The 13,549-nt window shown below is 46.5% G+C and overlaps 3 protein-coding genes across 3 annotated transcripts; 2 read left to right on the forward strand and 1 right to left on the reverse strand.

Moving 5' to 3' along the window:
* Window positions 1-320: 320 nt before the first annotated feature.
* On the forward strand, window positions 321-2,829 carry cops9 (COP9 signalosome subunit 9). The gene is made up of 3 exons (XM_062521023.1): window positions 321-475; window positions 975-1,047; window positions 2,630-2,829. The coding sequence occupies exons 1-3, from the start codon at window positions 413-415 to the stop codon at window positions 2,665-2,667; spliced, it is 174 nt and encodes a 57-aa protein (XP_062377007.1). The 5' UTR covers window positions 321-412; the 3' UTR covers window positions 2,668-2,829.
* Window positions 2,830-5,195: 2,366 nt separating this feature from the next.
* On the forward strand, window positions 5,196-9,409 carry and1 (actinodin1). The gene is made up of 4 exons (XM_062521364.1): window positions 5,196-5,274; window positions 6,632-6,676; window positions 6,899-7,038; window positions 7,160-9,409. Exons 1-4 carry the CDS (start codon window positions 5,202-5,204, stop codon window positions 8,855-8,857), a joined length of 1,956 nt encoding a protein of 651 aa, XP_062377348.1. The 5' UTR covers window positions 5,196-5,201; the 3' UTR covers window positions 8,858-9,409.
* Window positions 9,410-10,194: 785 nt separating this feature from the next.
* On the reverse strand, window positions 10,195-12,500 carry adipoqa (adiponectin, C1Q and collagen domain containing, a). The gene is made up of 3 exons (XM_062521942.1): window positions 12,453-12,500; window positions 10,910-11,162; window positions 10,195-10,748 (listed from the first exon to the last, which is right to left on the reverse strand). Exons 2-3 carry the CDS (start codon window positions 11,157-11,159, stop codon window positions 10,195-10,197), a joined length of 804 nt encoding a protein of 267 aa, XP_062377926.1. The 5' UTR covers window positions 11,160-11,162; window positions 12,453-12,500.
* Window positions 12,501-13,549: the final 1,049 nt, after the last annotated feature.

The following is a 13,549-nucleotide window of genomic DNA, read 5'->3' on the forward strand; positions in this document are numbered from 1 at the left end:
AACATGCAGTGTATTAACTGAATAAGACTGTATTTGTGGCTGTATAGGCCTATTTGTATTTGCTGCTACATTTTTACATTTTTAATTCATGTGTCTTTATTAGGCTATAATTATTAGATTAGCCTACTTTATAAGATGGAGGGGGAAAATACACATATAGAGGGTTTTTTTTTTTACACACGAATGTGTTGTTCTATTTAGACACAGAGATGTGTTAAAAATAACGGAAGTTGTGTTGTTTTCAACGACAGGGTTTTACAGCAGGTTTAAAGAGTAGGAACACTATGGCTGGGCCGTAGAGTAGCCTATGTCCAATGTTCAAGTCGGAACATTTTAAGTGTAGCAATTTATTGCAGCGAGTTCTGTTGTGAAAAATCCTAAGCGAGCTTTTGTAGCTCAACACCCCATCAACATGAAGCCAGCTGTCGATGAAATGTTTCCTGAGGGAGCGGGACCGTATGTGGACTTGGACGAGGTGTTTTATTGACTCATACTGTTTTAGTTATCTCATGACAAAGCTAACATTAGCTGACATTACCATAACAAAGTTAGCGTCCATTGCTAACGTTAGCTTCTTCATAGCTTATTGCCGTGTGATTCGTGTTAAAAATATCACACTTTGCACAGACAACATGTAGCTAATAGGATATCATGTGTTTTTTCTTAAACTCAACGGTTACAACCGACTACATTAAGAGAACGTATAATACTGTTTTGCCAGTTATCATGTGTCAGCATACGCCAGTTAGCTTCCATGGCCATAATTAATGCTATGATGATAGCTAAATATGATACAGTATAAGTTATTGTTGGCTATTATTATCATGTGACTGCATGTTGGGTTGGGTTGGGTTACGTTAGTATATTCGTACTTTATACTTAACGTTAGTCGTCATTAGGTTTCTATCAACATCCAACTAGAACATGATGTGCTTGTGGAAAACACGCAGTGATTGTAATGTGGTGATTTTCAGGCAGGGGGAAGCAGTGGTCTACTGATGGACTTGGCTGCAAACGAGAAAGCTGTTCACTCTGACTTTTTCAATGGTAAGCAAAACTCAGACGTGATTTTTGCTGATTTCATGAGCCCCTTGTGTGATTAATTTGCATGCCACAGTAAAAGCATAGTTGATTACCTGATGGAAAGAGCCCGATAGTTTCATTGACTGTTGCTTATGTTCAATATATTACTGCATTTCCTGCAAGTGGGAGACTCTTGCCTGACAGGATCAGATTAACAACTTCACAGTGATGTGTGAATGACTTCAAAGCTTCCAAATAAACTGTCCAACTAGGAAATATTGTTGGCTGCTTTGTGTCTGAAACCTGAATTGCATAGCTTACCACAGCATTAAAGTGGGAAAGCAGTGGAGCTCAATACCGAAATACTCCATTGTTGCTATAGGTGCTTGAGGTCACTATTTGTGTTGGTAACAGTAAGGTTACAATGTGCTAGTAGCAGGTAGGGTCTTCAATTTAGTTTATTTGCCCCCCCCCCCCATCTCCTCACATCTATGGTCTTAAGAGAACCCGTTTTGGCACGGCGTAGAAAAACCTTAAAAAAAAAAACCCAGAGCCTTTGAAACAGTTAAGGGGAGGTAAGATATGGCCTCAGTAAAGCTTTTTTATGGGCTTCTGTTGGCTCCAACGCAGCGTGGTTCCGTGCTTTGTAGACAGTTCATCCTTTTTAATGGATAAAGAGGCTGAACACGTGTCACTCTGAAATGACTTTAGCTCTCCCTCTGCTCTAGTATTTGTGTTCAGTAGGTAAAGGAGCCCAGTAGATTGTGGACAGTGCGTCCATGCGTTTCTCTTCAACATCAGTGGTGTCTTCGGTTTGCCTTAACCTACCTCTTTTTTTTCTGCTAAACCGTAATACCCATTCCAGATGTTTTATGTGCAGCAGTTCACGATCCCTTTGAAGATACTTAAGACTCGTTGATAAGGCAGGGGCTGTACATCGAAAAGTGCTATGAGGTGTAGTGATGGGCCATATATGAGGTATTTTTTAAGTTCTTTCAGCACTGTTTGGCTTTTCCTCTGCGCTTCTGAAAGTTTCCACTCAGTTACCTTGGACGGGAAATGTAATGGTGTTTAGCTTTGATTTTTTCCCCCTCCTTGATCAGAAATGTTGTTTTGTACCCCAGTAATAAAAGCATCTTCCTGAAACAAATGTTGAATGAGTGGACTGAGTTGTTAGTCTGTTCTGCTGCACAGCTGAAAGCTGTTTAGGATGTCTAATGTGTTTTGTTCTTTGTAAATCAAAAGAATTGTGACAGATTGCCACTCAACACTGCCCTTCAAATTTCCTAGCGGAACACAATCAGAATTTATCTCTTCTGTTCAGACAGCCAAACTGTCTAACATAGCCACGTGTTTACTTCATGTTCCTCTGTCAGATTGAAATATGGCCTTGTTGACTCATGCCATTTGAAGGGATGTATTGAAAGGTAATCATTTAGGTGCCTGAGAATATACGACAGGTCAGTAATTAATGGGTGCCAGAAGAGGGGAATAAGAGTTATTTTGGCCTTTTGAGAAAAACAGAAATGGTGTCTTTTGATGAGTGCTTGCATGGTTCTTTTATTCATATGTAATAGCACTAACTTCCATTTGAAATTTATTACAGATTTTGAAGATCTCTTTGATGATGATGACATCCAGTGACTGGGGCCCTGGTTGGCATCAGCTCGTGATTGTGGAAGCAAGACATTTTATGGCCTGCAGCCTATATTTTCCTCTGTCTGCAAATATGATGATGTATTTATTATTTCCGTTTGGTATTGCATTGTTCCAATAAATGTTTGTGTAAAAAAACCCAAAGTTTCATGTCTGTCCAGGTGGTGCTGGGGCAGATTCTTAAAAATCTCAAACATTCCAACTAAAAACTTAGCATTACGTTAATCGGTTTTTCATGTTGAAATCTGTTTTTCCAGCCCAGATTGTAGGCTTTTGCACATTCCTGAACACCTGTGAGTGCGCTTAATTATATGTGCGATCTAGTGTTAACATGAAGACACAGATGTTACAGACGTCGTGTCGTTGGGCAGTTGTCAGGATATATATATTTTTCATAGGTGTTTAAATATTTTGCCGATGGCGTCTTTTTAAAGCAGGTCGAGTAAGGCTTTTGAGCCTAGAGTGCTTTTGAGTCAGATGTACATATCAATCAGAAAAGCTTTGTGTGGAAGAGTTCTATTTGAAACATTACATTATATGGGAAGCATCTTTACTTGACATTTCATATATATATATTAGTAATTATTTGTAGGTTGTGTGAAGAGCAGGGATGCTAAACATTGTTTGGAGAATACAATTACAATATCCATATTCTTCCATTGTTGTGGAAATTATTAGAGGGCTCTTATTAACATTGGAAACAAGTTAAAATACATGACACTCTGTGCTGCACAATACCTTCATAGGCTGCATAACTTACTTCCCAAATAACAGTAGGAATGAGAAAATACATCATAATGCTGTATAATAGATCACCTCAAAATCCTCATGATACTGTACACTTCCGTGATTTGAATCACCAAAGGAACAAGCCTCCACATTCATAACAAATGGCAAACAAAAATCATATTGGACTGCTGTAGAACTGAGTGTTGTGTAGGAATCCTCTTGATATCCAGTTGAGACAGGACCTGTGGCAAAAGTCATTACACATTCTCCATTTGTGTTTGTGTTTGACACTTGGGAAGTGCTAACAATGGTCAAGGTAACCCTGCCGCTGCACCTAACCCATTGTTAGTGTGAACATGTCTGGGCAACAGAAGGTGAGAAAACTATAGATTATGAAATTCTTATTGGAAATATCTCCCTCGTCTATGTCTCTCTCCAAATTCTCCCAAAAAAATTGATCCTAGTGCATCATCAGATGAATAGAAATAGAGTGTTTTGTTGAGTGCTTGATCGGTTTCATGCTCCCTTTAAAGGAAATGAAATATAGCAAATTAAACAGACAGGATTTTATATTTATAATGGGACACATTGAAAAAGAAAATACTTGTTGACTGCAACAATCACACAGATGCCGAAATGAATAATGTATCACTCTTTTCTATCATGGTGGCTTCATGGCAGATTATATGTATATGATGAGCAGTGTTCTATTTTCACTCTGGTGTGAAATGGGAGATTTTGCAGATGGAGCGCTGTAAACAGCCCCTCTTAACGAGCCTGTTGATGAGAAATGCTATGGAAGCACATTTCCACACCACACACTCAAGGCCTAGCTAGCAGAACAATGATGCAGACCAGCACATTATTCCCCCAAAGTTTCCCCAACTTTTTCCAAAGCCCCCACCCCCACCCCACCCCCAAAAAAGGGAGTTCCCAGATGCTCTGCTCTTTTCTCTCCACCTCCCACTCTCATCCCTGCTCTCTGTAATTACACGATCCTATTGGTCAGCTGACCAGGTTTGTGGAAGCCAATCACAGGGCTCCCAGCAGCATGCCCGCGGTCCGATGGGACGCACCGTTTGTGTTCTTAATTATCAAGGTGCCGCTTAAAACGAGCCCAGCACCTCAGCGGTGCCACAGTCTTGTTCAGAGGGGCGAGTAGTGACAGAGAAGTGCGACCAGGAGCTTGGAGATCCCCCCCTCGCACATACACCCATCCAGCTGTCCTCTGGGCTGAGGCACCAGACCCCCTCTCTCCTCTCCTCAGGACCTGCCTCCACGCGGAGGCCCCCGACTGCTGCCTCCTCAGCCAGGTAAGGGCCCAATCACATCCCGCACTCAGGGGCCTAACCGCCGGGTGTTCTCTCTGTGATTTTAATGGCAGTGTGGAGATTAGGTCTGCTTACACTGGTTCAGAGTTGATGGAGTTGAGTCCGTTCTTAATTAATCGAGTCACTGAGGGGTAACTTAGAGAGGTCTTGAGGTCTATATTTCACCCCTCAAAATTGTTCAATCTGTGTCTTTATTGGTTTTGTCTAGTGTTTGAGCAAACAGTTGGCCATGACTGAATCAAATCCAGAAGGCAAACAAGCAACATTTCAAAATAATGACAAACCGATAGTATTTAAACTAAAGACTTTGTTTCACTTTAAATCACTTTGAGTGGTCATTGTGTAAGTGTTACCTTCAGTTCCATTTGATCAGATGGAACTGAAGGTAACACTTACACAATGATTTTCTCATTTCTCATTCAATGCCTCTCTCTCCATGTTTAGGACTCCAGAAGACTGAGAATGGCTTCTAAATCAAAGCCCTCGTTCTGCTTGGTGTTTGTGGGAGCACTGCTTGCAACAGTGTTGCTTCCAGGTAAGAGAAATGACCTGCATCACAAAGTTGTCCTGATCAAACTTGCCACAAAGTGTTAGCCAATACCTTAATGAGTGATAATATATTTTCTAAAAATACTTTTTGTTCTGGTTAGAGGTTTTTTTTTTACATGTGTCTAAATGATCAATTAAAACCCACAGCTAAAAGTTTTTAGTGAAAATTCAATAAATAGCAAAATATGGACACTGAACTGCAATATTTCAACAATCTGTTACCTTCTTATTATTGTTAAAGAGATGGAACTGAAATAATTTCCTTCAGTACTCCTGTCTCTGGTTGAATAAATTTGGTAGACGGCAAATTATTATTTACAGTCCAGTCATCCCTGTCAGTAGTGCACAGAGATAAAGAAGAGGTGCTCCCGTGCCTTGCTTTGAGCAGGGGCTCTGTCGCCCCCGTAAAACGTTACTGGTGTCAGCAGCGGTGCTTGTTTCCTTAGCGCTACCGTTTCCAGATGTGCCAGGGCCGCTTTTACAGGCCTGTAAAACGTAATGCTGCGGATACACTGAGGCAGCAGCATTTCTCAAACGCAGCCTCTCACCCCTCCACACTGACAATGAGTCAATCCCCCCCCAAAAAAGTGCTTAGTTGCAACCACCAGCATTGATTTCGAACACAATCCCAGCTGCTTAAAGCGGGATGCCACAACGTTTTGGACGTGGTGTAGACTCTTGCGAGATTCCTCGGTGTTGTGAGATGTCTGTGGTGAGACGCGGCGACACGCAGAGCCGCTTGGCCCCTTCTCGCTCCTTTACAGTGCTCTGGTAATTGGATGTGCCTGCGGGCCCGGTGGATCCTGGCCTTTGTACATTTTATAGCTTTTTTCTGCTCCAGTGGGGCCCCAGCACGAGTGACCCCCCACTGGCCAGCTTCAAAGCGCTGATTTGCAGCGTTTGAAGATTAATCTCACACAAAGCTACCTGCATACAGGCGCCCCCCCCCCCCCTCCTTCCCCCCCTGCAAAACACACACAATAATACACATGTACACACACAATACACACACACACATGCACATACAAACACAAACACTTACACATACACATACACACGCAAGCACAGCTCCCATCCACTGCCAGAACACATAAAACACAACCAACCAACCACTCTCTGAGCCCTCATGGGGCTATTAGCAAAGGTAAGCATTTTTGGCCTTGCCTTTGACACATGTAACATCTGGTTCACACAGCCCCCTTCACTTTACCTCCCCCTCCCCTGTCTCTCTCTCTCTCTCTCTCTCTCTCTTTCTCTCCCTCTCCCTCTCATTCTCTCTTTCTCCCTATCTCTCTCCCTCTCATTCTCTCTGTCTCACTCTTCCGGCCCTATCTGTGTTTCAGAGTTTTTGGTGGCTGGCCCAGTGGCAGACCGGTCGAAAGCGGACGGTAAGTACAGTATGCTGACGCCGTCTTTTCACACCACTTCAAATTATCAGCCTCTGGCCCGGGGGCTCTCGCTCTCTACGCATTAGTCAAGACAAAAAAAAAAAAAAACCCAAAGCAGCAAACCCACAACATTGTGTTTTACTGACCCAGCACAAGGGATGAGGACTTGACAACCTCTCTCGTTGGCCATTACTTAAACAGCCAGTTGCTTGTGTGCTTCAGAGTCTATGAAGGAGAAGGCGGAGGCTGCAGCCTCAGCCAGGAGACTGGTCCGCAACAGGAGGAACATCAGCTGGTACAAACAGAACTCGGACTTCTGGAACTGGTACAAGTACCACACTGACAATGGCAACCAGGACGCTGTAAGACTGCGTATTTATTAGATCGAAATATTGTTTACGTTACCTGAGCGTATCAGGTGATGCATGATCTTACACGATGATGATTCAGGACTCTGTTTTCACATCTGTTTCTGGTTTATAGGTTCAGGAACTCGACCGTATCTACCTGACCTACCTGCAGAACAAGAACCGTGCCGAGGGCCGCCGCTCCTACAAGGCCTACCTGGGGCACCTGGGCGAGATCTACAAGTCCTGCGCTGATTCGGAAGACCCCGGCAAGTGTGTGGCGGCTTACACCCAGAGGCCCAAGCCTGAGCCAGCCAAGCCTGAGCCACCCAAGCCTGCCCCGGTGAAGGCCTGCGACCCCTACCGCGACCCCTACTGCATGTACGGCCTCTACTCCCCCTACCTGGCTCCCCTCGGCGCCAAGGGCCCGGCCCCAGCTCCGGCTCCGGTCAAGGCCCCGGCTCCGGTCAAGGGCCCGTCCTACGTCCGCTCGCACGCCGTGCAGGACCCGCGCACCGGCTACTACTACTACACGCCGGTGCTGGAGTCCTTCCTGTCGGCCGAGCAGAGGACCGAGCTGCTGCGCATCTGCGACGCCAAGGACGTCGAGTGCCTGCAGTACCACCTGCGCGCCGCCCACGGCTACCGCCCAGCGGCCGGGCCCCTGCCCTCCTACGCCCACCTGGGCTGCGACCCCAAGAGTGACCCCGCTTGCCTGGCGCTCCTCACGCAGAAGGCCCCCGTGCACGCGCCGTACCCGTACTGCAACCCCCACACTGACCCCTACTGCGCCTACGCCGCTGCCCTCCAGGCGGCCCAGGGCGGCGATGCCCCGACGGGCCCGGCGGCCCAGGCGGGCGAGACGAAGATGCCCTGCAACCCGCTGTTCGACGAGAAGTGCAACCCGCTGACCGCCTACAAGCTGGCCTCCGGCTCGGAGGACGCCAAGGACGAGCCCGCCTCGGCCGCCATGCGCGCCGCCCCGCAAGCTGCCCCCGCCATGGCGCCCCGCCACGACCCCTACGCCATGTTCCGGGACGCGGCCGCCGCCATGCAGAGACGCCCGGCCCCCCAGCACCAGGCCCCCCAGCACCCCTACAGGATGCCGGCCGCGCCGCGCTTCCAGATGCCCACCCGTCCGTTCCAGATGCCCACCCGTCAGTTCCAGATGCCCACCCGCCAATACCAGCCACCCGCTCACCCCTACCAGCCCCCCGTCCACCCCTACCAGCCACCCACCCACCACGAGCCTGAGCCCGAGCCCCAGGAGGAGCGCCACCCCCTGGGCCCCCGCGGCAAGACCAAGGAGGGCTACGACTGCTTCATCGGCTACGACGAGGAGTGCTACCCGCTGAGAGGCGCCCAGAGCGAGCCAGCGGCACCACCGCGCTCCGGCCCCCACCGCCAGATGCCGTACCCGGCCGAGGCCTACGAGCCGCACGTCCGCGCCGACGGCACGCGCAACGGCGTCGTCGAGCCCGACCCCGACTGCGACCCCGAGTTCGACCCCAACTGCAAGCTGCGGCGCTACGAGCCGGAGGCCGCCGAGCCCGGCACAGCCCAGGAGGAGGCCCAGCACGCCTACCCAGCGGAGGAGCACCCAGAGCAGGCCAGCCACCACCAGGAGGAGCCCTCCCAGCACCAGGAGGAGCCCTACCCCGAGCAGCACGGCCAGGACCCCTACGACCCCTACCCCAGCGGCCAGGAGGACCCCTACGCCGGATACGGACCCCAGGACCACGGATCCCCCAACTTCCAGGACATGCTCCGAGGCTACGGAGACCACTACGGGCAGGATGACCACCGCGCCTACACAGGAGACTACAAGAAGTGAAACAGCAGAGAAGAGCAGTTTAGAAAATAAAGATTATTATTGAAAACAATCATGTGGACTGTAGATTAATGTATGAAATGCACACATTAAACCAATTCAATCATAAACCAAATGAGGGTATAGTCAGTAACATTGTGGTCCATCGCCACATCAGGCCAAAGGAGTCTTCACAGCACTTGTATGGGATGCGTATTTTGGTTTATGTTTCATGAATGTGTGCTCTTATAGTTGGAAGTAAGGAAAGTTGGTGGTTGAGCCCTCCCGATGGAGATCATATAGCTTGGGCTTCATCCATTCAGTTAAGTGACTCTTCACATATGGTCTCTAGAGGAGTTTTTTAGAGTATGGAAAGAGAATGTGAAGATAGATGGTGCATCTTTGACCTCAGCAGTAGATTTGTTTGCTTTTGTCCATATTTTTGTATTTAATGACAATTATTGAAATAATTGTCACCGCTTTGCCGACGTTTAACCATTTAGATTTGAAATGCTTGTTTGTTTTACAGTGTGACTTTTTTATTTGAATGTTCCAAATAAAAAAGCTTTGGGAAACTTTTTCATCACTTGTTTCAGTGAGTTTCTTGTGTACCAAATGAAAAGTAAAAAAATAAATCAATAATGTTCTCATTCAAATAAATCAATAATGTGCTCTGTCAATAAATATGCTCAAATTCTTTTTTTATTATTATCAGACAGATTGCTATAGAACATTGCCTCATCATGTAAAATACAATTTACATAAGCATTAGGGTTTTGCTAAAGATGAATAACATGATCATAAATTATGAATATGAGCAGAACATAAACAGGAACGGAATAAAGATTGACTGATTATAAACAAAGGGGTGGATATAAATAAATAACAATTGTAACCAACACATACAGTGTCTGGCATACCTGCCAATTATGGACAATACTCTGACTTAAATAACTATTTATTAACCATATAGATGTCAATGTCACTTCACCAGCTATGACAACTTTATTGACCCTGTGGTATGGACACCTCAGCTGGGTAAGACAGACAACTTTTTGTATAACCTTGGTCAATGATGTTGAAGTATCTGATGTGTTGGCCATACTTAAGCCTCCCCCAGCTGTCAGAAAAGAGAAGGCCAGTTGGCTCATGGGGGACGCCTCCAGTAGGTCCCCACAGATCTCAGTTGGGGAGGAGGAAGTGAACAGAGAGCCACATCCTCAAGCCAACAAATACTGCTGCTTGAACCAACAATTAATAATGCAACAGTTTGAACAAGTGGGGCTTTGAAAATGTGCTTGACGCTATGGAGGCAGAGCCAACTTAACTAGTTACCCAAGCAGCTGCATGGCTCTCGGGCCCTACATTGAGTAAAGGGGCAGGCCGGTGTCGGTTGCTGGGTGCAGAAGGAAACCGGAGAACGTGGAGTCCGTGTAGATGTCACTGTACACCGCCGCATCTCTCTCGGCCTCCCCGTAACCGTACAGCTCCAACCAGACCTCGTCTCCAGACTGGAGGCTCAGGACAGTCGTGCCAGACGCCTGGTCAAGGTCAGCATCCTGGAACTGGTCCCTCGTGAGGCTCAGCGGGCGACTGTTGCGATAGAGTGCTACGCGGGCCTCGTTGCCGTGGACGGTCAGGTGGTAGGTGAAGTAGTAGATGCCCGGGATCCGGCAGCGGAACTTTCCGGAGAGGTCGTCGTAATGGCGCTGCTCGTTGTAGAACGTCTTGTCAAAGTGGAGCGGGGTGTTGGTGGAGGTGGTCGGTTCCGTCAGAGCCACGCTGAAGGCTGAGCGGTAGGCAAAAGAACTCTCCCCGGTGTCACCTGGCAGCCCCGGTAGACCCGGGAAACCCCGGTAGCCTGCTGGCCCCTGCGCCCCCGGCTCACCTGCCTCTCCACGCGCACCCGGCACACCTGCACAACAGACCAGAGCTCTGTCAACTTCCCTGTCTGGCCTTTTAAGACATCAAAAGACAAAAATACACAATCACATCTGTCCTACACAACAAACACGTAGCTATCCAGGCTGAACATCCTCCAATGAGACGCACAAGTTACTGTAACTTTTTCCACACCTGGATTTCCTGCGTCCCCTTTCTCTCCCGGCTGCCTGTCTTTGCCATCTCTGCCAGCGACTCCATCTGGACCATGGGTGCCTGGCACACCTGCCATCCACCTGGCACAGGCCTCCCTGGCATCGGGCACAGCAACCTCAGTCCCATCCTCCTCCTGGGAGATGGATAGATGAGCTGCCACCAGCAGACAGAGCACGGAGAGGCACTGTGGTGTTCCAGGGGCTAACTTCATCCTAAAGACACAAACCATTCACTGGGAACAGAGAGAGATGGGACGTCAGAGAGACCAACCAAGGAGCAAAGTACTCACCCAGTGAAGCAAAGCAATCTACTTGTAGAAGTGCATAGTTATCCACAGAATTGCTCCAACTCACAGAGGAAGTTAAAGACGATGCAACTTTTACATGTGTTTGGATGTTCCAACACTGAAAATCTATGGAACATGGTGAATATTCATAGTTTTACATGCTACAAACAGCAAAATCTTCTCCCATAGGCTTCCATGGGCCATAAATTCATATCTGGAGAATTACCATGTAATCGCTTACGAGATACGCATCCATTGGTTATGGAGATCTATTTAAAAGTGGAGGCACTGAAGATTCAGTGAATTACAAATGCGAGATATCGAAATACCATAAGTGACATCATATTCTCCTTATTATTAGTATTAATCATATTTCATTTTGTAAACACTAATTCACTGTTATCCTGACACTGTTGTGGAAATTGCCTCTGAGCTCCAGGGACCACTGTGGATACTCCTGTGTCTCTGTACCACCTCGCTCAATTTGCTTCCCACTGTCGTCAAAAGAATGCAGAGCTCTTATATAAATAATCTTTAAAAAAAAAAAAGTCAGATGATTACAAATGTTCAGTTCTTTATGAGGTCTCAAAATGGGATGAAAGCAATATCTCAGCTGCTGATTAATGTTGCAATGCTGCATTGGAGGTACTGTGTCTATATAGCGATGTAATGTATGCCCCTAGGAGGTGTGTTTGTGTTGACTCTTGATCAAGAGGCAAATATCTGACAGAGACACATTTGAACTCTCGATAGGTTTTCCTCAGTTTAGACTAGCTTAGGGTCATTATTTTTCATTTGTTTGTCAGAAGAAAGATGAACTATGCCACCGAAATAACCATGGAGTTTTTTTTTTTTTTCCATTTTACAATATATACAGTTTTAATGGTATTTATTTGTGTGTTGGTTGGTTGGTTGGTTGCTCTGTCTGACATTATGTAAAATAGCAGTTTGCCTTTCCTTCCTGTCCTGAAACCCAGTTAATGTTATGTGGGCACTCCTGCCTGGACAGCGCTCTACAGTGAGTTTGTATTTGATCTCCACATGAGTGAGTTAGTGTTGGTTGGATGCAGACTGCCTACCCTACCACTCCATACCCCAATAACTCTCAACACTCCACATGCTACTTTGATGGCGCAGGTGTTCTGCCTCATGTCCTCAGACACTGCAAACACACCCTGCTGTGATTTCTGAATGAAATGATTATTTGTGACCTAAAAAGAAGAGCAGAATTCTTACCTTCAGTCTCTCTCTCTCTCTCTCTCTCTCTCTCTCTCTCTCTCTCTCTCTCTCTCCACTCCCGGGGATGAGATCTGTGACACAGACCTTGATTCAGGGTGAGGGGTGTCCTTTTACCCTTGTGGAAGCTTGTCAATAGCTGCCATAACAGATTGTCACTCCTAAATATATCACTGGCAGAAGCCAGCTGGTGCTGAGGGAGGGAGAGGCTCTTGTCCAGCCACATCACTGGGCACCAACATCTAATTAGGAGACGCATCGGCCTCGTGTGCCTTTGATCTTTACAAATTAGATGAGCCCCATGCGAACAACAGCCACAGAGGGAAAATAGCAGAACACTTCTGTGGTGCTCAGAACTAGAATGTGCACTCAAATCACATTAGACAGGCTGGGCTGAATGAAAAACCCTACTGGGCTAAAATATCAATGACCATTCAATGCACATGCCCCGTATATACATATGCATAGGAAGAGCAAAAAAAGTATGTGATAATAATAATATTGTTTGTTTTTATATTGCGACAGGCATAACTCGAAATTAGGATGATGTTATCCCTTATCCCATATAGGGTGCCAGTCTTGCTGATGTCTATGGGGTCAGACAAGCTATATGTCACAATTCCCTGAATGTCAGGGGTCAGAAGAACAGCACTTATGTGAGGTCAGCGTCCAGGCAGGCACCACAAAGTTTAACGAATGCAGGGGACAGGTCACACAGCTGATGAGCATACACTACACACCTGGTGTGAACGAGGTGTTACTTTATACAGTAACATAGCTGCTGCTGCTCATCGGGTTATTCAGCTTTGCTTTTCAATAGAACTGCATTTTCACTGCAGTCCCTTGGGGCATTAGTTGTCTTCAAACCACCCCACCCATCTCTGTGTTACAGGAACATTGTTCTCACTGAATATTTGTTGTTGACCTTTGCCGAACAAAGGAACTGAATACCTGGTAACTCAATACCTTATAAGTATTAGATCAAAAACAGAAATATAAAAAAACACAAAAACCGCAAGACTATTTTATGATGTCTCTTTTATGATTTTATGATGTCTCTCTCTCTCTCCCTCTCTCTCCCTCCCTCCATCTGTCTC

This window comes from Sardina pilchardus, chromosome 19 (genome assembly GCF_963854185.1).
Source record: "Sardina pilchardus chromosome 19, fSarPil1.1, whole genome shotgun sequence".
Lineage (NCBI taxonomy): Eukaryota > Metazoa > Chordata > Actinopteri > Clupeiformes > Clupeidae > Sardina > Sardina pilchardus.

Bases quoted from the DNA above. Each gene is read 5' to 3' on its own strand.
- cops9 (XM_062521023.1), top strand. From the start codon at position 413: ATGAAGCCAGCTGTCGATGAAATGTTTCCTGAGGGAGCGGGACCGTAT. The intron at 476-974 runs GTGTTTTATTGA...GGTGATTTTCAG, and splicing joins CGTATGTGGACTTGGACGAG to GCAGGGGGAAGCAGTGGTCT. The intron at 1,048-2,629 runs GTAAGCAAAACT...AATTTATTACAG, and splicing joins TCACTCTGACTTTTTCAATG to ATTTTGAAGATCTCTTTGAT.
- and1 (XM_062521364.1), top strand. From the start codon at position 5,202: ATGGCTTCTAAATCAAAGCCCTCGTTCTGCTTGGTGTTTGTGGGAGCA. The intron at 5,275-6,631 runs GTAAGAGAAATG...TCTGTGTTTCAG, and splicing joins TGCAACAGTGTTGCTTCCAG to AGTTTTTGGTGGCTGGCCCA. The intron at 6,677-6,898 runs GTAAGTACAGTA...TGTGTGCTTCAG, and splicing joins AGACCGGTCGAAAGCGGACG to AGTCTATGAAGGAGAAGGCG.
- adipoqa (XM_062521942.1), bottom strand. From the start codon at position 11,159: ATGGTTTGTGTCTTTAGGATGAAGTTAGCCCCTGGAACACCACAGTGC. The intron at 10,749-10,909 runs GTGTGGAAAAAG...TCTGTTGTGCAG, and splicing joins AGGGGACGCAGGAAATCCAG to GTGTGCCGGGTGCGCGTGGA.